The 26,240-nt window shown below is 42.2% G+C and overlaps 1 protein-coding gene and 1 pseudogene across 1 annotated transcript; both read right to left on the bottom strand.

The window, feature by feature from the left end:
- Positions 1 to 314: 314 nt before the first annotated feature.
- On the bottom strand, positions 315 to 24,994 carry TRAPPC6B (trafficking protein particle complex subunit 6B). The gene is made up of 6 exons (XM_053593413.1): positions 24,626 to 24,994; positions 14,266 to 14,333; positions 13,299 to 13,416; positions 10,970 to 11,053; positions 5,087 to 5,180; positions 315 to 3,943 (listed from the first exon to the last, which is right to left on the bottom strand). Exons 1-6 carry the CDS (start codon positions 24,704 to 24,706, stop codon positions 3,912 to 3,914), a joined length of 477 nt encoding a protein of 158 aa, XP_053449388.1. The 5' UTR covers positions 24,707 to 24,994; the 3' UTR covers positions 315 to 3,911.
- Positions 4,775 to 4,863, bottom strand: LOC128589552 (uncharacterized; annotated as a pseudogene).
- Positions 24,995 to 26,240: the final 1,246 nt, after the last annotated feature.

The raw sequence follows: 26,240 nt of genomic DNA, 5'->3' as shown, positions 1-26,240 counted from the left end.
AGTGCCGTGGCCTCACACAGCTCACAGCAACCTCCAACTCCTGGGCTTAAGCGATTCTCTTGCCTCAGCCTCCCGAGTAGCTGGGACTACAGGCGCCCGCCACAACGCCCGGCTATTTTTATTTTTTGTTGCAGTTTGGCCGGGGCTGGGTTTGAACCCGACACCCTCGGCATATGGGGCCGGCGCCCTACCGACTGAGCCACAGGCGCCGCCCCCCACATTAATTTTTTAAAAACCTAACTCTCCCTTTGTTTCTACTAATAAATTTCTTTTTGGCTACAAATAACAAAACATACAACCAAAAGCTACCTGTACAACGTTAAGTAATTTAATATCTCAAATAACAAAAAGTCCAAAGATAAAGTAGTTGCAGAGGTGGTTAATTTGGAAGCACAGTTCAGATGCTGTCTCTCTGCATCCTGCAGTCCTCAGTGTGATGCTTTCATCCCACGCTTGTCCTTTCAAGGTCATGAAAAGGCTGCTTGCTCCAGATGAGCTCCAAACATCATCATCACCTATCTTCACTGAGAAGCAACGGGAAGAGGGAAAATACCTATCTTGTATCAATTTTTAAGAACAACAAAAATGGCCTGGCACAGTGGCTCATACCTATAATCTTAGCACTCTAAAAGGCTGAGGTGGGTAGATTTCTTGAACTCAGCAGTTCAAGACCACCCTGAGCAAGAGCATGACCCCACCTCTAAAAATAGGCAGGCATTGTGGAGAGCACTTGTAGCCCCAGCTGCTCAGGAGACTGAGGCAAGAAGATCAATAAAGCTGGGAACCTGTAGCTCAGGGTTAGGGTGCCAGCCACATGCACCGGGGTTGGTGGGTTCGAACGTGGCCCAGGCCTGCTAAGCAAACAAACAAAAACGGCCGGCCTTGTGGCAGGCACCTATAGTCCCAGCTACTAGGGAGGCTGAGGCAAGGGAATCGCCTGAGCCTAAGAGTTTGAGATTGCTGGGAGCTATGATGCCATAGCACACTACCCAGGGCAAAAGAATAAGACTGTCTCAAAAAAAAAAATCCCAAAAGTTCTCCATACTCCCTGTTTGTCTCATTAGCCAGAAAGCAGGATTTCACCTTCTGGGACAAGGAAACACTATTCAATAGCACAAAGCAGCCATACATAGTTAAGACTAAAACAATAATAATTAGCAAGGAAGGGAGAGAAACATGGCTGATGGTCAGGCAAATGAGAGTGTCTAACCCACACTCAATTCCTATGTGCTGTACCTATTTTGTTTATCTTGAAGATTTCTATTTTGCTCTACTTCTGTGTCATTAGCTATTTCTGGGTCATTATGACTTTTAATTGATATGCTTTTCATTAAATTTTTATATTTGGTAGATTCTTTCCTAAATATTTGAAAAAAAAATTCCAAATTACCTGAGAATTAGGATTACAATCATGCATCAATTAATGAAGGGGCTATGTTCTGAGAAATGAGTCATTAGGCAATTTTGTCATTGTGCGAACATCATCAAGGGTACTTCAACCTAGATGGTTCAGCTTACTACATACCTAGGCTATATGTCACGTAGCTAGGCTGTTTTGTCATTGTGCAAACATCATCAAGGGTACTTCAACCTAGATGGTTCACCTTACTACATATCTAGGCTACATACCTAGCTATATATTGCTTCTAAGCTATAAACCTGTACAGCATGTTACTGGACTGAATGTTGTAGGCAACTATAAACTAGTATTTGTGTATCTAAATATAACTAAATATTGAAAAGGTACAGTAAAAATCTGGTATTATAATCTTATGGGACCACCATCATATATGTAGTCCACTGCTGACTGAAACGCTGTTATGTGGCACATGACTGTACCATAATAAATTAATCTGAGTTAAACAGATGTTTTTGTAATACCGCACCTTTCCATAAAGGAAAATGGCATGCCTCTAACCCGTGTTTTCCTTTATGTCTGAAAGTTAATTTTTATAGTTTTTACTTTAGTTTTTAATTATAATTTTTTGGTTTATTTTATTATAAGAAGTCAATTTCCTTTTTTCTTTTCTTTTAGAGACAGAGTCTCACTTTGTAGCCCTCAGTAGAGTGCCATGGCATCACAGCTCACAGCAACCTCCAGCTCTTGGGCTTAGGTGATTCTCTTGCCTCAGCCTCCGAAGTATCTGGGACTACAGGTGCCCGCGACAAAGCCTGACTATTTTTTGTTGCCGTTCGGCCAGGGCCGGGTTTGAACCCACCATCCTCGCTGTATGGGGCCAGCACCCTACCCACTGACCCATAGACACCACCCCAGAAGTCAATTTTCTTGATCTGCCATTTTTATGACAGAGAACCCATTTTTTGATGTGTCAATTACCCCCTTCTGCAGAAGTTGCTTATCAAAGAAATATATTTAAAATAATAATAATGGGGCAGCGCCTATGGGTCAGTGAGCAGGGCACTGGCCCCATATACTGAGAGTGATGGGTTCGAACCAGGCCCCAGACAAACTGCAAAAAAAAAAAATAGCTGGCGTTGTGGTGGACGCCTATAGTCCCAGCTACTCGAGAGACTGAGGCAAGAGAATCGCCTAAGCCCAAAAGCTGGAAGTTACTGTGAGCTCCTCCTCTAGCAAGGGTGACAAAATGAAAACTCTGTCTCTTTAAAAAAAAAAAAAAGAAGAAGAAGAAGAATGAATTGGGAAAGGAAGTACCATTTCAATAAAGTAGTGATATTCCAATATCCAAAGTTCTTACAAAAGCTGAATTGGAGATACCTGCTCATGCCAGCTAATTTAAGTATTAGTAAGATAAAGTGGAAGAGGTGGTAAGACAGAGATTCATGGGTCATGATGAAAGTTTTGAGACAAACTGTGTTATGGTCCATTACTTCACTCCCCAGAAACACAGACAACGTTTATGATTCAACTTACTTGGCTGATCAGTGTTACAGGGAGGGCTTCGTTTGTTTCTGTCCACTAGGATTTTATGTTTCTTGAGTTTTGTGTATCTCCATACTTTTGTAATGAGCCACATACTAAGATAAGCACTGATCTCAAACCACTGAGAAAGTGACAGTCTGATGAATGTAGATGTGACTGATCCAATTATTTACCCCCCACCCCTGTGAAAGAGTTAAGTAAGAGAATAAAGATAAAGATATTAGAACTTACACGAGAACTTGCACATATGGAGGCAGAAGTTGAAAATCAAGACCATAACAGCAACAAGCATAAAAATTCCTTCCCAACATATCTACTATTCTTTGGCTTTGAAGTCACTAAATTCACATTTAAACTAATATGTATTTCATTTTAATTACATTAATGTAATTTTAAGGACTCAAATCTATTAAAGTAAAATTAAGTTTTCAAGCCATTTAGGCAATCATATATGTATTTACACATGTATACGCATATGTATATATGAAATCTTTAAACAGGCATAAAATTCTCAATAGAAATAAATTATAAGCAATAAAATAAAAATTAACCTTAACTTACTGCATTGTTTGCTTTTTTAAATAACTAAAACAAATTCAAACTTTATCAAAATTTGTTCATTCTTAACACGAATGATTCTGTCGGTGCATATTTTTCTTCCTCATGCTAATTCAGCAAACCCTGAGATTTGCTTCTCCATCTGTGGTTAAATACATAGCAGTATAGGCAAGTAAAAATGTTTAAAATAAAGGTCTTACATCTTGGTGTCTGGTTATTTGAAATCAATATGAATTCTGTGTTCCACCTCATTTTAAATAGTTTCTATAAAGTGTTTATCATGGTACAATGTTCCTTTATCTGCTTTGAGTTGGTCTGAGTTGAATAGATAAAATACACTCTTACTCGAATACAAATGTCTAACATTGTAATTAAACCATTGTTACTTGAAATACTTTATACATGAATAATTCTCTTTTTCAACTGTTGAAGCCTTGCATTTCAGTATGTTCTACAGCTTCTGTATCATCACCTGAAATTTGCCTACGAAGAAAAAATAAACATCATTCTTTGATTTTGGACACAGGAAAAGAAGCCTAGACATCACTTTTCTGTCCCATTTAGGAAATAGCTATAATCAAAAAACTCACTATGTCAAACAACCTTTCATACTCTACACAATATTCAAGAAAGTCAATTCCTTTTTTTTTTTTTTTTTTTTTTTTTTGAGACAGAGTCTTACTTTGTTGCCCTCGGTAGAGTGCCATGGCGTCACAGCTCACAGCAACCTCTAACTCTCGGGTTTAAGCGATCCTCTTGCCTCAGCCTCCTGAGTAGCTGGGACTACAGGTGCCTGCCACAACGCCCAGCTACCTTTTGTTGTAGTTGTTATTGTTTAGCAGGCCTGGGCTGGGCTCGAACCTGCCTGCCTTGGTGTATGTGGCCGGCACCTTAACCACTGAGCAACGGGCACCACCCAGTCAATTCCATTCTTAAGGGATGACTTTTAGTTTGGTCATCAGGTGCCTCTGTCTCTCTTTATAATTCCCACCCTCTGGGTACAGTACTTGATTACCAATACCGATACCAGTGGACGAAAAGGAAATACAATGGAGCTTAAATCAATCTCTTTCTGGATTGATAGCTCTGGTGAAAAGATCTTTAGGGGGGAGTTTAGTGTGTTAAAAGACCAGTTGGCTTTACTTAGCTATATATAATAGAAATAATCTGAACAGTTTTTTTAAAAATAACATTTCAATGCTCTAGGGAGATTTGTTATTTTAAAAGAACACTGTAGAAAACTTCCTTTTAAAATTTCAGAATCATCCCTTAAATTGTCTTATACATTTGGATTGCTTTCCTTTCTGTGTTCCACCTCAATCAGGTAATATGCTGACATCAAGGGAGGCAAGTCTCACATATGCTCATGAAAACCCAATCATGGGTAAGAATTACAAAAGGACCAAATTTGGATTTAGCAGATTTTCCTAAACCATTTTCCATTATTAAGTCAAAAATTATTGAATAGGAATACAGTATGCTGCCTATACATATTACTACATCAAATTTTAAACTGACAAAGTAAAATGAAACAATTTCAGCATTTTTAATTTCCTGCAAGTTAAAAAAAACAACAAATGGGAAAAATTACTAAAAACATTTGTAAGAAATGTGAATTCAACTTACAGGCAGGCATTGAAGATACTTCAGCTGTTACAATACTTTTTATCCCCAAGTTTGATAAGCCACCTCTGATTAAGCCACATGTAAATGCTAAATACTAAAAGGGAAAAATTTGTAAAATATAGTAAGAATTCACTAAAATATACAGATATTGAAAAATAAGACATTTAGTTAAGTCATGAAATCAATAAGTCACTGCTGCTTAAAAAAGTCATGGAGTTTGGAGTCTGTACCACAGTGGTTACAGCACCAGCCACTGAGGATGGCAGGTTCAAACCTGGCCCAGGCTAGCCAAACAACAGCTGCAACAAAAAATATCCTGGCGTTGTGGTAGGCACCGTGGCGGTTGCCTATGGTCCCAAGTACTTGGGAGGCTGAGGCAAGAGAATCGCTTAAGCCCAGGAGTTTGAGGTTGCTGTGAGCCGTGATGCCACAACTCATACCGAGGGCGACATAGTTAAGACTGTCTCTGGCGGCACCTGTGGCTCAGTTGGTAAGGCGCAGGCCCCATATACTGAGGGTGGCAGGTTCAAACCCGGCCCCGGCCGAACTGCAACAAAAAAATAGCCAGGTTTTGTGGCAGGCGCCTGTAGTCCCAGCTACTAGGGAGGCTGAGGCAGGAGAATCGCTTAAGCCCAGGAGTTGAAGGTTGCTGTGAGCTGTGTGATGCCATGGCACTCTACCAAGGGCCATAAAGGGAAACTCTGTCTCTACAAAAAAAAAAAAAAAAAAGACTGTCTCAAAAAAAAAAAAAAAAATTAAATTAAATTAAAATTAAAAAAAAAAAAAGTCATGAAAGAACTATTCAAATTAATGAAAAATATATTTGGTAGGCTGGATGCAGTGGCTCAGCCTGTAATCCTAGCACCTCGGGAGGCCAAAGCGGGTGGACTGCCTGAGCTCACAGTTTGAGACCAGCCTGAGCCAGAGCAAGACCTTGTCTCTATAAACAGCCAGGCATCATGTTGGGCGCCTATAGCCCCAGCTACTCGGGAGACTGAGGCAAGAGAAATGCTTCAGCCCATGAGTTTGAGGTTGCTGTCAGCTGTGATGCCATTGCACTCTACTAAGGGCTACAAAGTGACTCTTGTCTCAAAAAAAAAGAAAGAAAGAAAGAAAAAATATATTTGTTGAAAGGTTTCTCAGCTCCTTGGCAACTAAAGCATAGACACATGTAAGTCTTAATCTCAGTCAATTTAATTCTTTTTGTCATGAGATCATCAAGATGTGTCTAGTAGCGCAGCCAATTTAAGTATTTTGGTCCAGGACTCTGAATGTAGAGTGAATAACAAAAAGAAACTGGAAACAGATTAGAATTAGTTCTGGATACAACAACGGTAGTTTGTGTCGACTGTCCATGCTGCCCATAGGATTCTAACTAGACTCTCCCTATGGAGTGACTGTGACTCTCTTACTGGCTGCTTGAACATTTCCTGCTTCTTGCCTGTTTTCTGAGCCTATCAATCCTGTAAACTAACCTGCAATATTCCATTCAACCAGAATTGATTTCTACTATCTTTCTACTATCTCCAACAAAGAAGCTCGACTTATTCAAGACTTATATCCTGCCACAACAAAGAATTATAATCCCAGTTCAAATATCAATAGTATAGATGTTGAGAAACCCTGTCATATAAAAACAAAGAAAGAGGGCTCGGCGCCTGTGGCTCAAGTGGCTAAGGCACCAGCCACATACACCTGAGCTGGCGGGTTCGAATCCAGCCCGGGCCTGCCAAACAACGACAGCTGCAACCAAAAAATAGCCGGGTGTTGTGGCAGGCGCCTGTAGTCCCAGCTACTTGGGAGGCGGAGACAGGAGACTCGCTTGAGCCCAAGAGGTTGAGGTTGCTATGAGCTACGATGCTACAGCACTCTATCCAGGGCAACAGCTTGAGGCTCTGTCTCAAAAAAAAAAAAAACAAAGAAAGAGAACAGGATTATTGCACTACAGCAGCAAAAGTAATGATAAAAATAGGGATTTAAGGCTGGGCACAGTGGTTCACACCTGTAATGCTAGCACTGTGGGAGGCCGAGACAGGTAGATTGCCTGAGCTCAGAAGTTCAAGACCAGCCTGAGCAAGAGCAAGATCCTGTCTCTACTAAAAATAGAAAAAGTAGCTGAGTGTTGTGGCAAACACCAATGGTCCCAGCTATTTGAGAGAGTAAGGCAAGAGGATCACTTAAGCCTAAGAGTTTGATTTGAGGTTGCTGTGAGCCAGGCTGAAGCCACATCCTGAACCCAGGGCAACAGAGTGAAATTCTGTCTCTAAATAAATAAATAAATAACAAATAATACAAGGAATTTTTTATTATCTAAATTTCCGTATTGTACGATGTTTAATAACACTACATCCTATCTATAAATATAAAATATTTTTATTTTTAAATTAATGTATATAAGTGGGTAGCAAGAAGTAGTAATAATTACATTTGAATTATGAAAGTTCAAGCTACAAGAGACCCTAGAGCAGCGGTTCTCAACCTGTGGGTCGCAACCCCTTTGGACTATATTAAAGGTTCGCAGCATTAGGAAGGTTGACAACCACTGCCTTAGAGAGTATCTCAGGAGTTCTTTTTTTTTTTTTTTATGTTGAGACAGTTTCATTATGTCGCCCTCGCTAAAGTGCAGGAGCATCACAGCTCACAGTAACCTCAAACTCTTGGGCTGAAGTGATTCTCTTGCCTGAGCCTCCCAAATAGCTGGGAATACAGGCGCCTGCCATAATGCCTGGCTATTTTTTTTTTTTTTTTTTTTGTAGAGACAGAGTCTCACTTTATGGCCCTCGGTAGAGTGCCGTGGCCTCACACAGTTCACAGCAACCTTCAACTCCTGGGCTTAAGTGATTCTCTTGCCTCAGCCTCCCGAGTAGCTGGGACTACAGGTGCCCGCCACAACGCCCGGCTATTTTTTTTTTTTGGTTGCAGTTTGGCCAGGGCTGGGTTTGAACCCGCCACCCTCGGTATATGGGGCTGGCGCCTTACCGACTGAGCCACAGGCGCCGCCCAGTGCCTGGCTATTTTTGTTGTAGTTGTCATTGTTGTTTTTAGCAGACCTGGGCCGGGTTTGAACCTGCCAGCCCCGGCGTATGTGGCCAGCGCCCTAACCACTGAGCTACAGGTGCTGAGCCATCTCCAGAGTTCTTTTTTTTTTTTTTTGTAGAGACAGAGTTTCACTTTATTGCCCTCGGTAGAGTGCCGTGGCCACACACAGCTCACAGCAACCTCCAACTCCTGGGCTTAAGCGATTCTCTTGCCTCAGCCTCCCGAGTAGCTGGGACTACAGGCGCCCGCCACAACGCCCAGCTATTTTTTGGTTGCAGTTTAGCCGGGGCCGGGTTTGAACCCGCCACCCTCGGTATATGGGGCCGGCGCCCTACTGAGCCACAGGCGCCGCCCCAATCTCCAGAGTTCTTAATCTGGGAATTTGTGACCCCCAGGAATATGTGCATATTTAAGGGAAAAGGTGTTCCAATTCTCAAAGGTGTCTATAACCTCAAAATAGTTAAAAATCAGGGCTAGGTACAGTGGCTCATTCCTGCAACTCCAGACGGGAGGATCACTTGAAGCCAGGAGCTTGAGACCAGTAACAAGACAATCTTATAATTCAGGTATGGTTATACCCTTTTTAATAATGAAGAAACTAAGGTCCAAAGAGGTTTCATAACTTATTGTCACACACAAATCTATAAATTGTAGAGTTTCGCTTAAAATCTCGGCTTCACTGGTCCCACTATAGGGTTCCACTATACCTGTACTGCCTTCCTCTCAGGTAATTTAGGTCTGGGCTAACTTTTACAGATAAACAGCAGCTTATACTTGCCCATATAATTTATATATTATTTTGTCCAGATATTTTAATAAACACAGACATACTTAACACAAAACATGTATTCTGCCAGGCACAGAGGCTCATGCTTATAATCCTAGCACCTGGAAAGCTGAGGCGAGTGGATCACTTGAGCTCATGAGTTCCAGACCAGCCTGAGCAAGAGTGAGACCTTGTCTCTACTAAAAATAAAAAACTGAGGCAAGGGGATCGCTTGAGCTCAAGAGTTTGAGGTTGTTATGAGCTATGATGCCACAGCACTCTACCAAGGGTAACAAAGAAAGACTGTCTCAAAAACAAAACAAATTGTATTCCTGGAAACCAATATTAATCATATATATATATATATATATATATTTTTTTTTTTTTTTAATTGAGACGAAGTCTCACTATGTCACCCTGAGTAGAGTGCCGTGGAGTCACAGCTCACCTCAAACTCTTGGGCTCAAGTGATTCTCTTGCCTCAGCCTCCCAAGTAGCTGGGACTACAGGAGCCTGCCACAACACCTAGCTAGTCTTCTGCTGCAGCTGTCATTGTTGTTTAGCTGGCCTGGGCTGGGTTCGAACCTGCCAGCTTGGGTGTATGTGGCCAGTGCCGTAACCACTGTGCTACGGCTGCCAAGCCATTAAAAATATTTTTATCTGGTAAACAAAATTAGAAATAAAACTCCAAGTGAGTAATTTTGTATAGTTAATGTCAGTTTTGGAGTACTGGCATATCTATCTTAATTCTAGATCTACCATAAATCTACAGTTCAATGGATTTAGTTGTAATGTTGTTTTTTTGTTTTTTTTTTTTTAATTTTCTTTTCTGGAAACAGAGACTCAAGCTATGGCCCTGGGTAGAGTGCCACAGCATCATAGCTTACAGCAACCTCCAACTCTTATAAGGCTCAAGCAATCCTCTTGCCTCAGTTTTTCTATTTTTAATAGAGATAGGGTCTTGCTTTTGCTCAGGCTGGTGTCAAACCCCTGAACTCAAGCAATCCACCTGCCTCGGCTTCCCAGAGTGCTAGGATTATAGGTGTTTGCCAAGTCGCCTAGCCTAGTTCTAGTGTTTAATTGATCACTAGAAGCCTACTAAGTTTACAGTTTAAAGTAAGTTATTGTGGGCGGTGCCTGTGGCTCAAGGAGTAGGGCGCCAGTCCCATGTGCCAGAGGTGGTGGGTTCAAACCCAGCCCCAGCCAAAAACAAACAAACAAACAAAAAAAAAAAAACAATAAAAAATAAATAAATAAATAAAGTAAGTTATTGTAACATGAGCATCTGGACCCTATTTCATAAACAACTTTTTAAACAAAAAAAGAACAACTTTAAAACATTTTTTTTTTTTTTTGGAGACAGAGTCTCACTATGTTGTCCTTAGTAGAGTGCCATAGCGTCACAGCTTACAGCAGCTTTTTCTTATTTTTTTTTGGAGACAGAGTCTCGAGCTGTCATCCTTGGTAGGAGTGTTGTGACGCCACAGCTCACAGCAACCAGAAATTCTTGGGCTTAAGCGATTCTCTTGCCTCTGTCTCCCAGGTAGTTGGGACTACAGGTACCCACCATAACACCCAGCTATTTTTTTGTTGTTGCAGTTGTCACTGTTTTAGCTGGCCCAGGACAGGTTTAAACCCGCCAGCCTCGGTGCATGTGGCTAGCACCCTACCCAATGAGCTACGGGCGCCACCTAAAACATATTTTTAATTCAAGAGTCTGTGTTGATTAGCATTGTACTTTCCCCCCATACTTCTATTCTTTTTTTTTTTTTTTTTTTGAGACAGAGTCCCAAGCTATTGCCCTGGGTAGAGACCGTGGCATCACAGCTTACAGCAACCTCCAACTTCTGGGTTTAAGCGATTCTCTTGCCTCAGCCTCCCAAGTGGCTGGGACTATAGGCCACAATGCCCAGCTATTTTTTGGTTGTAGTTGTCATTGTTGTTTAGCAGGCCTGGGCTGGATTCAAACCCGCCAGCTCTGGTGTATGTGGCTGGCACCTTAGCTGCTTGAGCTATAGGCGCGGAGCCTGTAGTTCTATTCTTAACAGGAAATCCCAACCTTCTATTCCATTAAATACCTTAGATGCATGTTCTAAATACTGTTTTCCTGCAGACATCTGAGTAAGCAGACGAAATTTATTGTCTTGAAGTACATAGATGCCCTGTTTCAAAAACAGAAAAAATATCAAAAGGCAATGTAGTTTATAGATCTTAAGATTATCTTATTGATACAAAACAATTTGAAAGTTATTAAAATTCACCTTTCCACTGGTCAAATTTTCTTTAAAAGGAAGTTTGCAGTGTTCAAGCTTTAGAGTTGTGAGTTCAGTACTACATAACATTAATATTTACTCAATTTTTTTTTAAGAGACAGAGTTTCACTGTCACCCAGACTGAAAGCTCACTATACCTTCCCACACCGGAGCTTACGAAATCTTCTCACTTTAGCCTCCCTTGTAGGTGGGATACAGGTGCATGCCACCATACCTGGCTTTTTTTTTTTTGTAGAGACAAAGATTTACTGTGTTGCCCAGGCTGAAAACTCCTGCCTGAAGCAGTCTTCCCACTTTGGCTTCCCAAAATGCTGGAATTAAAGACCTGAAGAGCCATGGCACCCAGCCATTAACTGATTTTTACAATGAAGATACAAAGATACATAAAACACAGTCTCTATCCTTAGAATACAGTGTATGGCAAAGAAATCATTAATATATGCTCGTGTAAAATTAGATGTTATACATAATCAAATCATGTCCACAAAATCAATAATCAGAGTTACTTTTTCCAATTAGCATTTCAAGTAATTCCAAGCTTAAGTTGGTATTGTTATATGAGAAAATTAATTCTATTGGTAGTGTCAGAAATATTATTTCAATATACTTAAACAAAATACCTGGGCAGGAAAGGCAGCTCATGCCTATAGCTAATATTTTGGAAGGCCAAGGTGGGAGGACTGCTTGAGGCCAGGAATTCAACACTAATTTGAGCAATGTAGAGAGACTCAGCCGCCATAAAGAAATAGAAAAACAAGCAGGATATGGTGGTACACAGCTGCAATCCAGCTAATTGGGAAGCTGAGGCAGGAGAATCGCTTAAGCCCAAGAGTTTGAAGTTCTGTGAGCCAGAGCACTCTATGCAGAAAGACAAAATGAGACACTGTCTAAAAAAAAAAAAAAAGATCAGAAAATATGACATCAATAATCAATAATGCTGAAGGCAGTGCCTGTGGCTCAAAGGGGTAGGTCGCCAGCCTCATATGCTGGAGGTGGCAGGTTCAAACCCAGCCCCAGCCAAAAACTGCAAAAAAAAAATAAAATAAAATAATAATAATAATAATAATAATAATACTGGCCGGGTATGGTGGTTCAAGCCTGTAATCCTAGCACTCTGGGAGGCTGAAGCAGGTGGATAGCTTGAGCTCATGAGTTCCAGACCAGCCTGAGCAAAAGCGAGACCCCATCTCTATTACAAATAGAAAAACTGGGGCAGCACCTATGGCTCAAAGGGGTAGGGTGCTGGTACCATATGCCAGAGGTGTTGGAGGTTGCTGTGAGCTCTGACGCCACAGCACTCTACCCAGGGCAACAGCTTGAGACTCTGTCTCAAAAAAAAAAAAAAAAAAGCAAAGGCTCGGTGCCCATACACAGTGGTTACAGCAGCACCACGTACACTGAGGCTGACGGGTTCAATACTGGCCCAGGGCCTGCTGCCCCAAAAAATAGCCGGGCGTTGTGGCGGGTGCCTGTAGTCCCAGCTAGTAGGGAGGCTGAGGCAAGAGAATCCCTTAAGCCCAAGAGTTTGAGGTTGCTGTGAGCTGTGACACCATAACACCCTAATGAGGGTGACACAATGAGACTGTCTCAAAAAAAAAAAAAAAAAAATCAATAATGCAAGAATTACTTACCCATAAAATATGCTCTATAAATTAGACCTCAGCAATTACTCTAAAGACATAAATATATTTGTTGTTCCACATATTAACACCGTAAATAGTAACAACTAAAGAATCAAATTTTGAATCCTATATCATTCTAACATTTACTACTTTTTACTTTTTTTTTTTTTTTGGCTGGGGCTAGGTTTGAACCTGCCACCTCTGGCATATGGGACCGGCGCCCTACTCCTTGAGCCACAGGCGCCTCCCAACATTTACTACTTTTTAAACTTTAACATAACTCATATAATTGGGGAAAAAGAACAGCTATCATCACTGATAACTATCCCCTTGTCTTTATTCACTTTATCCTAACAGAGAAAAAACCTAATGACTTATTAATAACATAAATAAAACATTCCAAAGTTGACCAGAAATTAATTTAAGTTTTAAATATTAAATAGTAAATCACTAAAATAGAACCTTCATAATTTAAAGGACTTAAAAAAATAGGCCTTAATTTATCTAAATACCTGATGATTTGTCCTTAGATTATCGATTTGTTTCTTGAATACTGTAGTCCAAAAATCTTTACAAATGAACTTCATGATATCTAACTCATCCTTGAATCTTGCAGTATCTTTTGTAAACCTAAAAAGATCAACTAGAAGTGACACAGTAGTTTTCCTCCAAAGAAAGCAAGAAAGGTAAATTATTAACTGATTTCCAAATTCCAGAACAGCACTGAATTTTACTGACAGTCATAAAGTGATAGGCACCAAGCAAAGTAGATTCCACTTTGTTATATAATTATGGGTCCTAAAATTAGTCTAATAGTAATCAGTCCAACAATATAGCCAAACTTTCAGGTACAATTCATTCTAGCACATTAAAAAACAAAGAGAGCCGAGCATTATCATTATAGTTATATAACACACAATCAGAGTTGAACTACATAGATATTAAAAGAATTCATCTTTTGTAAGCTACAGTTCTGCTAAAAAAACCTGGTTCTATAAATTGAAAGATACACACATAAACATAGACCCTCAGGCATTTCCATCCCTTTGCACTTAAACAAATTTTTATTCAGGTAAAAGAACCTATCAGACCTAAAGTAGAAAATGCAAAAAAGTTTCAGATAGTTTTTTCAATATGCCAACATTTTCAGGAAAAAAAATCTAAAATATGTATTTTCTTCAAATATTAAAACATAAAATTTGAGTAACTGAGTTAAAATAGCATTGGACCTAAAAAGAATTTTTATTTATTTATTTATTTTTGCAGTTTTGGCTGGGGCGGGGCTTGAACCTGCCCCCGATAGATGGGGCCGGCACCCTACTCCTTGAGCCACAGGCACTGCCCCTTAAAAAGAATTTTAATCTGTGAATTAAAGCAAAGAATCAAAATTTGGATCTCAAGTTTTATGCAATTTTTTCAAATGGATTATCTTTGTTCATAACCTACCTGGAAGAAAATTTTCAAATCCGTACTGCTCACCTTTCTATCAATCCTTGTCCCACTCGAAACCCCATGTTTTCCAGCTTAGTAATACATCGTCCATTTTCCTGTTTAAATAAAATAATAGTTTTTGAATACTTTCAGAACACCAAGATATTAGTATTCAAAAGTAGTTTTAAAATACTGGCTAAAAATATCAATGTAGATATTAATGTTTTCACTGAAACATTTTTTTTTTTTTTTTGGTAGAGACAGAGTCTCACTGTACCGCCCTCGGTAGAGTGCCATGGTGTCACACGGCTCACAGCAACCTCTAACTCTTGGGCTTACACAATTCTCTTGCCTCAGCCTCCCGAGCAGCTGGGACTACAGGCACCTGCCACAACACCCAGCTATTTTTTTGTTGCAGTTTGGCCGGGGCTGAGTTTGAACCCGCCGCCCTCGGCATATGGGGCTGGTGCCCTACTCACTGAGCCACAGGTGCCGCCCTTCACTGAAACATTTTAAGAAAAAGTGAATTATAAGATATCCTTGAATTTTCTTAGTATTAATCATTTTCTATACAGCAATGTTGCTTATTACACCAAAGCCCCTTCGTAATTACTCTTCATCTCCTCTTTTTTCCTATTTTCAACCATTTTTCTCTCTTATAAAGTCTAATAATTAAATTCACAAATTTGCCACCATGGGCTTATGTTAGCAGCATTGTACAATCAACTTGGTAAGGTTTCATAACTTTGGAATATCAATCAGTGTCTCACCATTGTATTCATGTGGACATGTGGTGGTGTCTTGCTGAGTGGCATTCATTAATCTTGTTGCGTGTTTCTGTGTGCCATTTTAAGAATGTCAGAGCTTAAATTAGAGCAACAAACATTCCTAAGCTTCTTGTTAAACTTGGCAAGAGTGGAAGTGAAATCAGGGACATGTTAGTCCAACTTTATGTTAGGATAATGCCATGAAAAAGGTAGCAGTATACAAATGGATGAAATGTTGTCTTGGGGGAAAAAGGCGTCACTGATAAAAAGAGGTCAGGGCAGCCAGTAAATGAACAGAACTGACAAAAATATTGCAAAAATTCATCAAATTGTGCATCAAAATCATCAGCTCACTGCGAGAAGCATAGCAGAGCAAGAAAACATCAGTAGAGAAATAGGAAACTCTTAACTGAAAATCTTGGCCAACACCTCCTGGTTCTTGTGTCACAACAATGCACCAGCTCACAGTGGACTGTCTTTGAGGGAGTTTTTAGCCAGTAAACAAATAACTGTATTGGAACATATTCCCTACTCACTGATCTGGCCCCCAAAGCTTTTTTCTTTACTCCAATTACTTTTTTCTTAACCTAAATAAAGGAAGACATTTTGACATTCAGGACATTAAAGGTAATACAACAAGAACTTTGATGGCTATTCTAGAAAAAGAGTCAAAAATTGCTTTAAAGGGTAGACTAGGCAATGGTGTCAGTGCATAGTGTACCAAGGGGAGTATTTTGAAGGTGCCTGTAGTGATAGTCAGCAATGAGGTATGTAGCACTTTTTCTCTTGCTTTTTCTTTTTGAGACAGAGTCTCACTTTGTCACCTTAGGTAGAGTGCTGTGGCATCACAGCAACCTCAAACTCTTGGGCTTAAGTGATCCTCTTGTCTCAGCCTCCTGAGTAGCTAGAACTACAGGTGACCACAATGGTCAGCTATCCTTAGAGACAGGGTCTCGCCCTTGCTCAGGACGGTCTCGAACTCAATCTCAAGTTATCCATCCACCTCAGTCTCCCATAGTGCTAGGATTACAGCCTGAGCTACCGCGCACAGCGTAGCACTTTTTTTTTTTTCAGTTTTTGGCGGGGGCTGGGTTTGAACACGCCACCTCCAACATATAGAGCTGGCATCCTACTCTGTTGAGCCACAGGCGCCGCCCCCAGCATAGCACTTTTTCTTTTTTTTTTATTTTTTTTGGCTGGGGCTGGGTTTGAACCTGCCACCTCCGGCATATGGGACCGGCGCCCTACTCCTTGAGCCACAAGTGCCGCCCGCATAGCACTTTTTCTATGATGACTTCATTACCTTAACTGTCAGACCTCATAGGTTATAAATTCTGGTATCACCTTTGACTTATTTCTCCTCAGTCATTCCATTCGTGCAGTCACTAAGTTCTATTGTTCCTTGCTTCAAAATGTATCTTTTTTTTTTTTTTGTGGTTTTTGGCCGGAGCTGGGTTTGAATCCGCCACCTCCGGCATATGGGACCGGCGCCCTACTCCTTGAGCCACAGGCGCCGCCCTTCAAAATGTATCTTAAGAGTCATCCAGGTTTCCCTGATCTTTGTGTGTCTTAGTTGATGACCATCCAACACCTGTAATCATGTGATTGCTTTGCTCTTCCTTTGACAAGCTCATCTAATTTTTTTTTTTTTTTTTTGAAAGAGGATCTCTCTCTGTCCCCCAGGCTAGAGTGCAGTGGCATGATCACAGCTCACAGAAATCTCAAGTTCTTCAGTACAAGTGATTCTCCTGGCTCACCCTCCCAAGTAGCTAGGACTACAGGTGTGCCCAACTGTGCTTAGCTAATTTTTTTATTCTTTGTAGAGACAGGGTCTCTACTCCTGGCCAAGCTGGTCTCAAACTCCTGGCCTCAAGGAATCTTCCCCCGGTCAACATCCCAAGTGCTAGAGTTACACCAGTGAGCCAGGGCACCCATTCTAATCTTAAGGCTTTAAATACTACCTCTATGTTGAACACTTCCAAACCCTATATATGACCTATGGATTGCTCTATATAGCACAGATCCCATCCTTCTCCAGCTTCAATCTTCTACTCTTCTTTGGACTCACTCTGTTCCAGCTGCACTGGTTTCTTTTTTGTCCCCTAAACAATGCCAGGCATGCTCCGATCTTGGGGTTTGTGCATCAGCAGCTCTTCCTTCAGATATTCACATGACCAGCTCCCATACGTCAAGTCTGCTCTGGTGTCATCTCTATAAGGCCCATTTTACCAACTTCTTTAAAAGTGTGTCATCCCCTTCAGCTGCCTTCTATCCTAATAATTCTAAAAGTGTTGTCTCCAGACCAGCAAAATCAGCATCACATGGAAACTTGCTGAAAATTCTTTAGTTCCACTCACAATTTACTCATCAGAAATTCTGGGTGTGGGACCAACAATCTGTTTTAACAAGCCTCTTAAAAGAGATTCTGATGCTCTATCCCTCTTTCATGCTTAATTTGTCTCCACAGAACTTCTTTCCCTATTTAACTATATATTTTACTATTTTCTTTCTTTCTTTCTTTTTTTTCAGACAGGGTCTCTGTCACCCTGGCTAGAGTGCAGTGGAGTCATTATAGTTCATTGCAACCTCTAACTCCTAGATTCAAGCAATCCTCCTGCCTCAGCCTTCCAAGTAGCTGGGAATACAGACACGCACCACCACACCACCATGCTCAGCTAATTTTTTCTATCATCAGTAGAGACGGGTCTCATTCTTGTTCAGGCTGGTCTTGAACTTCTGACCCAAGCCATCCTCCCACCTTGAACTACTAAAGTGCTATGATTATAGACATCAGCCTCCACACTTGACCCATTTCACCATTTTATATTGCCCATATGCCCAATCTCTGCTAGAATACAGCTCCAAGAAAGTAGGGATTTTTGTATATTCTGAAGCCTATTTGTCTCCCACGGAGAAGTAAACCCTAGGCCTCATTATTTGCGGCATCTTCTTCTAAAGAACCATGCACTCAACTTACGGTGCTGTGACTACTAAAACTAGCCCAGACTTTTAACTTTATTGGACATAGCCATCTACAGGTCTGACAGAACCCTCAAACTTGGCATATTCAAAATACTATTCATTATCTTTTTTTTTTCTTTTCTTTATTGTTGGGGATTCATTGAGGGTAAATATTCATTATCTTAATATCCTCAGCCTCCTCTGCCTCCAAAATTCCATAACTTCATTAATGGCCCCCATCCACTTAGTTACCTCAACCAGAAAAATTCCATTTTCTTCAACCTTTTGCTCCCAACCCCTCCACATACACTATAGTGCTATGAATCCTATCTTTTATGCTTTTTTTTTTTTTTTTTTTGCCAGGGCCAGGTTTGAACCCGCCACCTCCAGTATATGGGGCTGGTGCCCTACTCCTTGAGCCACAGGTGCCACCCTTTTTATGCTTTTCAAAATCCATATTCTTTCTCAATCCTTACTACTTAAGTTAAGCTTGTCATTTCTCTACTGGTTTTAGTTACAGCCTTCCAAGTGGTCTTATTTTTAGTTTTGTCTTTTTTTTTTTTTTTTTTTTTTTTTTGTAGAGACAGAGTCTCACTTTATGGCCCTGGGTAGAGTGCCGTGGCGTCACAGAGCTCACAGCAACCTCCAACTCCTGGGCTTAAGTGATTCTCCTGCCTCAGCCTCCCAAGTAGCTGGGACTACAGGCGCCCGCCACAACGCCCAGCTATTTTTTGGTTGCAGTTCAGCCAGGGCCGGGTTTGAACCCGCCACCCTCGGTATATGGGGCCAGCACCTTACCGACTGAGCCACAGGCGCCGCCCAGTTTTGTCTTTTTTTTTTTTTTGAGACAGAGCCTCAAGCTGTCACCCTGGGTAGAGTGCCATAGTATCACAGCTCACAGCAACCTCCAACTCCTGGGCTCAAGAAATTCTCCTGCCTCATCTCCCAAGTAGCTGGGACTACAGGTGCCCGCCACAACGCCAGGCTATTTTTTGGTTGCAGCTGTCATTATTGTTTGGCAGGCCCAGGCTAGATACAAACCTGCCAGCTCAGGTGTATGTGGCTGGCGCCTTAGCCACTTGAGCTACAGGCACCAAGACTCTAGTTTTGTCTTTGAGTCACTTACACTTTACTGGTAATAGAATTTCTTATAAAAGAAATCATGTTATTTCTCTACTGGATATTTTAGCACCCACTTTCTTTTCCTCAAAATAAAGTCCAAAATCCTTAGGCAGCATTATGATATGTCCCTTCCTTAAGGATATGTCCCTTCCTTAAATGACCGCCAGCTAGTTAACCAGATCCACTAACATCCATATATCCACAAGCATCCTTCCCTTCTATCACTCGAAATCTCTGCAGCCAACTCCAGAATTCTGTTTTACATTGTCCATTCTGCCTCTAATGCTCTGCACATGCTCTTTCCTAGACTTCACATCCTTTAAATTCAGCTCAAGTCCCACATCTTCCTAGAAGCCTTCCCTGACACTCCTTTAGGTCCTCTGGTGTCACCAAACTCTGCACATACATCTATTACTGTACTTATCACTCTCTTTGCGATTTGTGGTTATTCTTCACACTTGTTCTCAAACATGCTCACATCAAATGATTACCTGTAAATTACAATGCTCTTTAAGGAACAATCTGCTCTCTGCAGAATTACCCAGAAACACATTTATTAGCAGGAATTATGCTTATATGTAGCCACTCTCAAATCCTGTAATCCAATGAGCTTTTGAACTAAGCCCACTAAGTATCTTCTGATTTTGCTACTTGTTCATTTACTTTGACACCTATGAGTACTCAGTATGAGGCACCAGATTTTTAACAAAAATTAAACTTGAGAACAATTTATCCGGAAACCTTTTTAAAATTCATTCTCCATTGAGAAATGCCCAATTACGCAATTTGCAGTGTTTAATTCCTCTTCAAGCATAGTTTGTAAAGCACTGATTCTGCCAGGCACCATGGCTCACACCTATAAACTTAGCAATCCTGGAGGCCGATGCAAGTGGATCCCTTGAACTCAGGAGTTCAAGACCAGGCGGGGCAAAGTGACTCACAACTATAATCCTAGCACTCTGGGAGGCTGAGGTGTGTGGCTTGCCCTGAGCTCACAGATTCCAGACCAGCCTGAGCAAGAACTAAACCTGGTCTCTAAAAAAATAGCCAGGTTGGGTAGCACCTGTGGCTCAAAGGAGTAGGGCGCCAGCCCCATATGCCAGAGGTGGCAGGTTCAAGCCCAGCCCCAGCCAAAAACTGCAAAAAAAAAATAGCCAGGCATTATGGTGAGCACCTATAGTCCCAGCTACTTGGGAGTCTGAGGCAAGAGAATTGCTTGAGCCCAAGAGTTGGAGGTTACTGTGAGCTATGACGCCACAGCACTCTAGCAAGGGTGAGAAAGTGAGACTCTGTCTCAAAAAAAAAAAAGAAAAGAAAGAAAAATAATAATTAAATAAATAAAACAAAATTTTTTTTTTAGGATGGGTGCCCATACCACAGTGGTTATGGCGCCAGCCACATACACCGAGGGTGCAGGTTCGAACCCGGCCAGGGTCAGCTAAACAGCTGCAACAACAACAACAAAAAAGCCGTGCATTGTGCTGGGCACCTATAGTCCCAGCTACTTGGGAGGCTGAGATAAGAAAATCGCTTAAGCCCCAAAGAGTTTGAGGTTACTGTGAGACGCCACGGCACTCTGCGAAAGCTACATAGTGAAACTCAAGCTCAAAAAAAAAAATATATATATATATATATATAACCTCAAATAAAATATTTTTCTCAAATATTACCTCATTACATATTTTTCTCAAATATTATCTCAAATAATATATATATTTTTTTCTCAAATATTACCTCATAAAATATATATTTTTTTCAATTTTTTTTTTTTGCAGTTTTTGGCCAGGACCAGGTTTGAACCCACCACCTCCAGCATATGGGGCTGGCGCCCTACTCCTTTGAGCCACAGGCACCGCCCTATTTTCTCAAATATTATCTCAAATCTCAATCTCAAAATATATATGTATATTAAATATATATATATATATATTTTTTTTTTTTTGTAGAGACAGAGTCTCACTTTATGGCCCTCGGTAGAGTGCCGTGGCATCACGCAGCTCACAGCAACCTCCAACTCCTGGGCTTCAGCGATTCTCTTGCCTCAGCCTCCCGAGTAGCTGGGACTACAGGCGCCCACCACAACACCCGGCTATTTTTTGGTTGCAGTTTGGCTGGGGCCGAGTTTGAACCCGCCACCCTCGGTATATGGGGCCGGCGCCTTACCGACTGAGCCATAGGCGCTGCCCTATATTTTTTTTTTAAAGTTCAACAAAGTTCAACCTGCCTCAAGATAATTCATTATCTTCACCTCCTTATGGCTTTCTTTTTTTTTTTTTGAGACAGAGCCTCAAGCTGTCACGCTGGGCAGAGTGCCAGAGCGTCACAGCTCACAGCAACCTCCAACTCCTGGGCTCAAGCGATTCTCCTGCCTCCACCTCCCAAGTAGCTGGGTCTATGGGCGCTAGCCACAACGCCCGGCTATTTTTTTGGTTTCAGCCATCATTGTTGTTGGCAGGCCCAGGCTGGATTCGAACCCGCCAGCTCAGGGGTATGTGGCCGGCACCTTAGCCGCTTGAGCCACAGGCGCCAAGCCCCTTATGGCTTTTTCATTCCCTGTTCTTAAATTTTTTTTTTTTAAGTTTCTTTTTTTATTGTAGTTGTCCTTGTTTAGCAGGCCCGGGCCAGGCTCCAACCCACCAGCCCGGGTGTTATGTGGCTGGAACCGTAACCACTGAGCAATGAACCTCAAGCCTTTATTCCCTTTTCTTATTAATAATAGCACCACCTAAACCAGTTGCTCAAGCGAAAAGCCTGGGGATAATTTTCAACTCACATTCTTATTCTTAACCAAGGCATATAGATTCCATCTCTCAAATATGCTCTCTCTTCTTCTCACTATCCTTGTTTTAGTTTAAATCTTCTTCATCTCCCGCAGTGACTGTGGCAATAACAGATCTTCTTACTACTAGGATCTTCCCTCTTTATCCCACACACTGCTCTGTCTTTATAAAATGCGAATGGGCCACATCATTCCCTTCCTTCCTTCCTTTTTTCTTCGAGACAGAGTCTCACTAAGTCACCCTGGGTAGAATGCCCTGGCATCACAGCTCACAGCAACCTCAAACTCTTGGGCTTAAGCGGTTCTCTTGCATCAGCCTCCCAAGTAGCTGGAAATACAGGTGCCCACCACAACGCCCTGCTATTTTTTGGATAGAACTATCGTTGCCTGTTTGGCAGGCCCCGGCTAGATTTGAACCCACCAGCTATGGTGCATGTGACTGGCCCCCGTAGCTGCTGAGCTGATCATTCCCTTCCTTAAAACTCCTCCCTTCAAAAGATCAAAATTCTTGGGTGGCACCTGTAGCTCAGTGGGTAGGGCACCAGCCACATACACAGAGGCTGGCGGGTTCAAACCCAGCCTGGGCCAACTAAGATAGCAATGACAACTGTAACAACAACAAAAAATAGCCGGGTACTGCAGCAGGCCCGTGTCCCCAGCTGCTTGGGAGGCTGAGGAAAGAGAATCGCTTAAGCCCAAGAGTTTGAGGTTGCTGTGAGCTGTGACGCCACGGCACTTTACCCACGGTGACAGCTTGAGACTCTGTCTCAAAAAAGAAAAAAAAAAAATCAAAATTCTTTAATTATACAAGGCCCTTTCCTACTTCAGCTCTCAATTCTCTTTTCATCCATTCAATCTAGTCACAATTAATAATAATTAAGCATATTTAAATCCACCACTTTCATACTACTATGCCTTTACCTTTGCCTAGGATGCCTTTCCCACCCCCCACTCCTCACCCTTCTTTATCAATAACATTACAGAAAAGGCTCCTGACTTCAGTATGACTTTGGAATATCCCATTTCTTTCTGGGAGGCCAAGGTGGTGGACTGCCTGAGCTCACGGGTTCAAGACCAGCCTGAGCAGGAGCAAGACCTCATCTCTAAAAAATAGGCGTGTTGCGGTGTCTGTAATCCCAGCTACCCCGGAGGCTGAGGCAGGAGGATCGCTTGAGCCCAGGAGTTTGAGGTTGCTGTGAGCTAAGACGCCACAGCACTCAACCAAGTGCAACAAAGTGAAACTCTCAAAAAAAAAAAAAAGAAAGGAATATCCCATTTCTAGAATCCATTACAACTCCATGATTCTATACCTAACGAGCAACACTTTTTTTTTTTTTTTGGACACATTCTGTTGCCCACTCTGGAGTGCTTGGGTTCAGCCTAGCTCACAGCAACCACAAACTCCTGGGTTCAAGTGATCCTCCTTCCTTAACCTCTCAAGTAGCTGGACTACAGGCACCTGCTACAACGCCTGGCTAAGTTTTCTATGTTTTAGTATAGCTGCGGTCTCATTCTTGCTCAGGCTAGTCTCGAACTCCTGAGCTCAAGGGATCCTGCCACTTTGGCCTACCTGAGGGCTAGAATTACAGGCATGAGCCGCCGCACCTGGTTCCAGTACTTAATCTTAACTATTCATTAAATCTCCATTTCCCCAGCACAGTGTCAGGCCCACGATACAAGCTTAATAAATGTTTTCTTAAAGAATCAGTGAGTGTGGGCGGCCTGTCACTCAGTGGGTAGGGCGCCGGCCCCAAACAACAAGGGTGGCGGGCTCCAACCCTGCCCCGGCCAAACTGCAACAACAACAACAAAAAAAATAGCCGGGCGTTGTGGCGGGCACCTGTACTCCTAGCTATTCGGGAGACTGAGGCAAGAGAATCGCCTAAGCCCAGGAGTTGGAGGTTGCTGTGAGCTGTGTGACGCCACGGCACTCTGCAGAGGGCAATAAAGTGAGACTGTCTCTACAAAAAAAAGAATCCATGAATGGTGGCGGGCGCCTGTAGTCCCAGCTACTCGGGAGGCTGAGGCAGGAGAATCGCCTAAGCCCAGGAGTTGGAGGTTGCTGTGAGCTGTGTGACACCACGGCACTCTACTGAGGGCGACGAAGTGAAACTCCGTCTCTACAAAAAAAAAAATAATCCATGAATGAATGAATGAGGACACTCACATACCAGAAGTAACCTCCACCAGAATGGGGCCATTGTTTCTGCACTACTACACCCCAGCACCTAGAACTAGCTCTGACATAACAGACATTAAATATTTTCTGAATTGTGTGCCCTCATCCTAACTCTTGCAAACTTTGCTTTGACCTCAAACCTCCTCAGGCTTAGTCCTCGAGTTGTGTGGAGGTGTACTGAGGATTAGGTATGGGTAAGGAGGGACGAGAATCTCCGGCTGGGACAGGTCTGTCCCGTGGACGGCTCAGACGTGCTGGGGTGCCAGCACAATTAAGCAGGGGCCAACATCCGCCCTGCAATTAACTCTGCCGTGAATCCTGGTAGAGACAACACTAGAAGTAAGACAATCTGAGGTGTGCAGGACAAAAATAAGGGAACGGTCAACAAGGACTCAAACAGAAGACAAGAAAGAGAAAAGGATGAAAGGTGAAGAATCAAAGGAGTCAGCCGAGAGGTCCTCGGGTTTAGGACACCTGGAGGTGGCTGCAGTTCGGCTACACCTTGGGGGGCGCTGGGCAGCGCTGGGACAGGGATTGAAGGACAGAACTGAGGGGAAACAAGGCATATCACGACAAAGGAACCTCAAGGGCAGGACTCACCACCTCCCCCTGCTCCGCGGACTTGTACACTCCAGACACCATCTCGTTATGGAGAAGCAAAAATAACGCCTCGTCCGCCATTGCCTGCTTATTCTTCCGAGCTCCGGGTTTTGGCTACCGCTTGGGCCAGGCCCGGGGGTTCCGGCCGACGCCGCGGCTCCCGGAGGCCACGGCCCAGTCCCTTGTTGCTAGGAGACCAAGGAATTCACACGGCTTCCCAAAGGCAAGTACTGAAGTGAGTCTGGTCGCGGGCAGAGTCCACCCCCCGGGCCACCAAGCCTCAGGGCCGAACCACGGAGTAAGACAGCCTCGGGAACCCAACGCAGCCGGCGGAGACCTGAGCGGGCCCTGGGCTGGGGGCGAAGAAACAACTTCCGGTCCCCTCTACCCCGGCATTCCGCCAGCTCTATGGTTGCCGAGCTCCACTCCCAGGCCGCGGGTGAACTGCACTTGCCCAGATCTGAGGACGGTTCTTCCTGTAGGAAATCGCAGGCAGGGGTGATCAGGCATAAGGATATCCCGCTACCATCTCCGTGTTAATTAGCTGTAAAGGTTAAAAATTAACAAGAATTTCTATTGGCTTTATCTAAAACATCCATTTCCTGTATATGTTCTGCAGTCTGCAAAGTTGTAAAAAGAGCGAATAATCAATTTTCAGACCGTAAATTTTTGATATATTGAGAAATCTCAATCTATATTGGATTAACCCCAGATAGCCAAAAAGATTTAGGGCCATTTTGGCCACCAAGAAGTTTACTGGGAGTGGGGTGCAAGGGATAAGGGGAGTAGGGTAAACAAAAAACTTCAAGGTATACTTGAACCACAAAATACAACTAAACAACGGAATAGAAATAGAATAGAAAAATGTGTCCCTGAGGATCTATGTCAGCTGTGAGACAACTCTTAGAGAGGTGCAAATGCATATGCTACACTCTGGCTTAAGCATGTGCTTAGCCTGTCGTTCTTTTCTTGATAATTTGTGAAACAGATTTTTCCCCCCAATTAAATGTATTGTTTCTCCAAAGTTAATGTATTGATTTTCTCAAATAGTTAACAATAACCTCTCAACTCTTCATACCCTTTCGCAGGAATTTAAGATCATGCTCCATAATTGTAATAATGGTAGGGTCTTTTTTTACATGTTGGTTATAATCTAAGATCAGTTTATTCCATTCATCACGGAAATCAAACATAAAAGTTCCACCTAAGCCTTTAAGAAAACTAAATAGTATAATTTCGAACAGTATTTTGCCACCATAATCTTAATTTTTCCAGCACTAAAATTTCCTATATATGAAATCATGTCGTTTATGTCTAAATTGTGTTCTCACCCTCATTGTCAAAATCAAGAAACAGGAGTACAAGCCACCACTTAGGTAAAAAAAGTAAGCAGTTGACCGATTGACCAAGGTTGATTTCTCAAACCACAATAACACATTTTTTTTTAGTCTTTTGGAGGACAGAAAGGATTGAGGATCTACTGACACATAATTCTACTGATTCGCGAATGTTAAATTGTCTAGGATCCTAAGACTAGGTCTCATGGGTGGCGGCGCCTAGGTCTCAGGGAAGGAGACTTTTTTTTTTTTTTTTAGCTGTTTTGGCGAGGGCTGGG

Source organism: Nycticebus coucang, chromosome 6, assembly GCF_027406575.1.
Source record: "Nycticebus coucang isolate mNycCou1 chromosome 6, mNycCou1.pri, whole genome shotgun sequence".
Lineage (NCBI taxonomy): Eukaryota > Metazoa > Chordata > Mammalia > Primates > Lorisidae > Nycticebus > Nycticebus coucang.
Note: the sequence above shows the minus strand (reverse complement) of the source record. Positions and strands in the feature narration are given on the sequence as shown.

Excerpts from the sequence above, each read along its gene's own strand:
- TRAPPC6B (XM_053593413.1), bottom strand. The coding sequence starts at position 24,706 with ATGGCGGACGAGGCGTTATTTTTGCTTCTCCATAACGAGATGGTGTCT. Across the intron at positions 14,334-24,625 it reads CCGCGGAGCAGGGGGAGGTG|GAAAATGGACGATGTATTAC; the intron begins GTGAGTCCTGCC and ends TTATTTAAACAG. Across the intron at positions 3,944-5,086 it reads AGTATCTTCAATGCCTGCCT|GCAAATTTCAGGTGATGATA; the intron begins GTAAGTTGAATT and ends TTTTCTTCGTAG.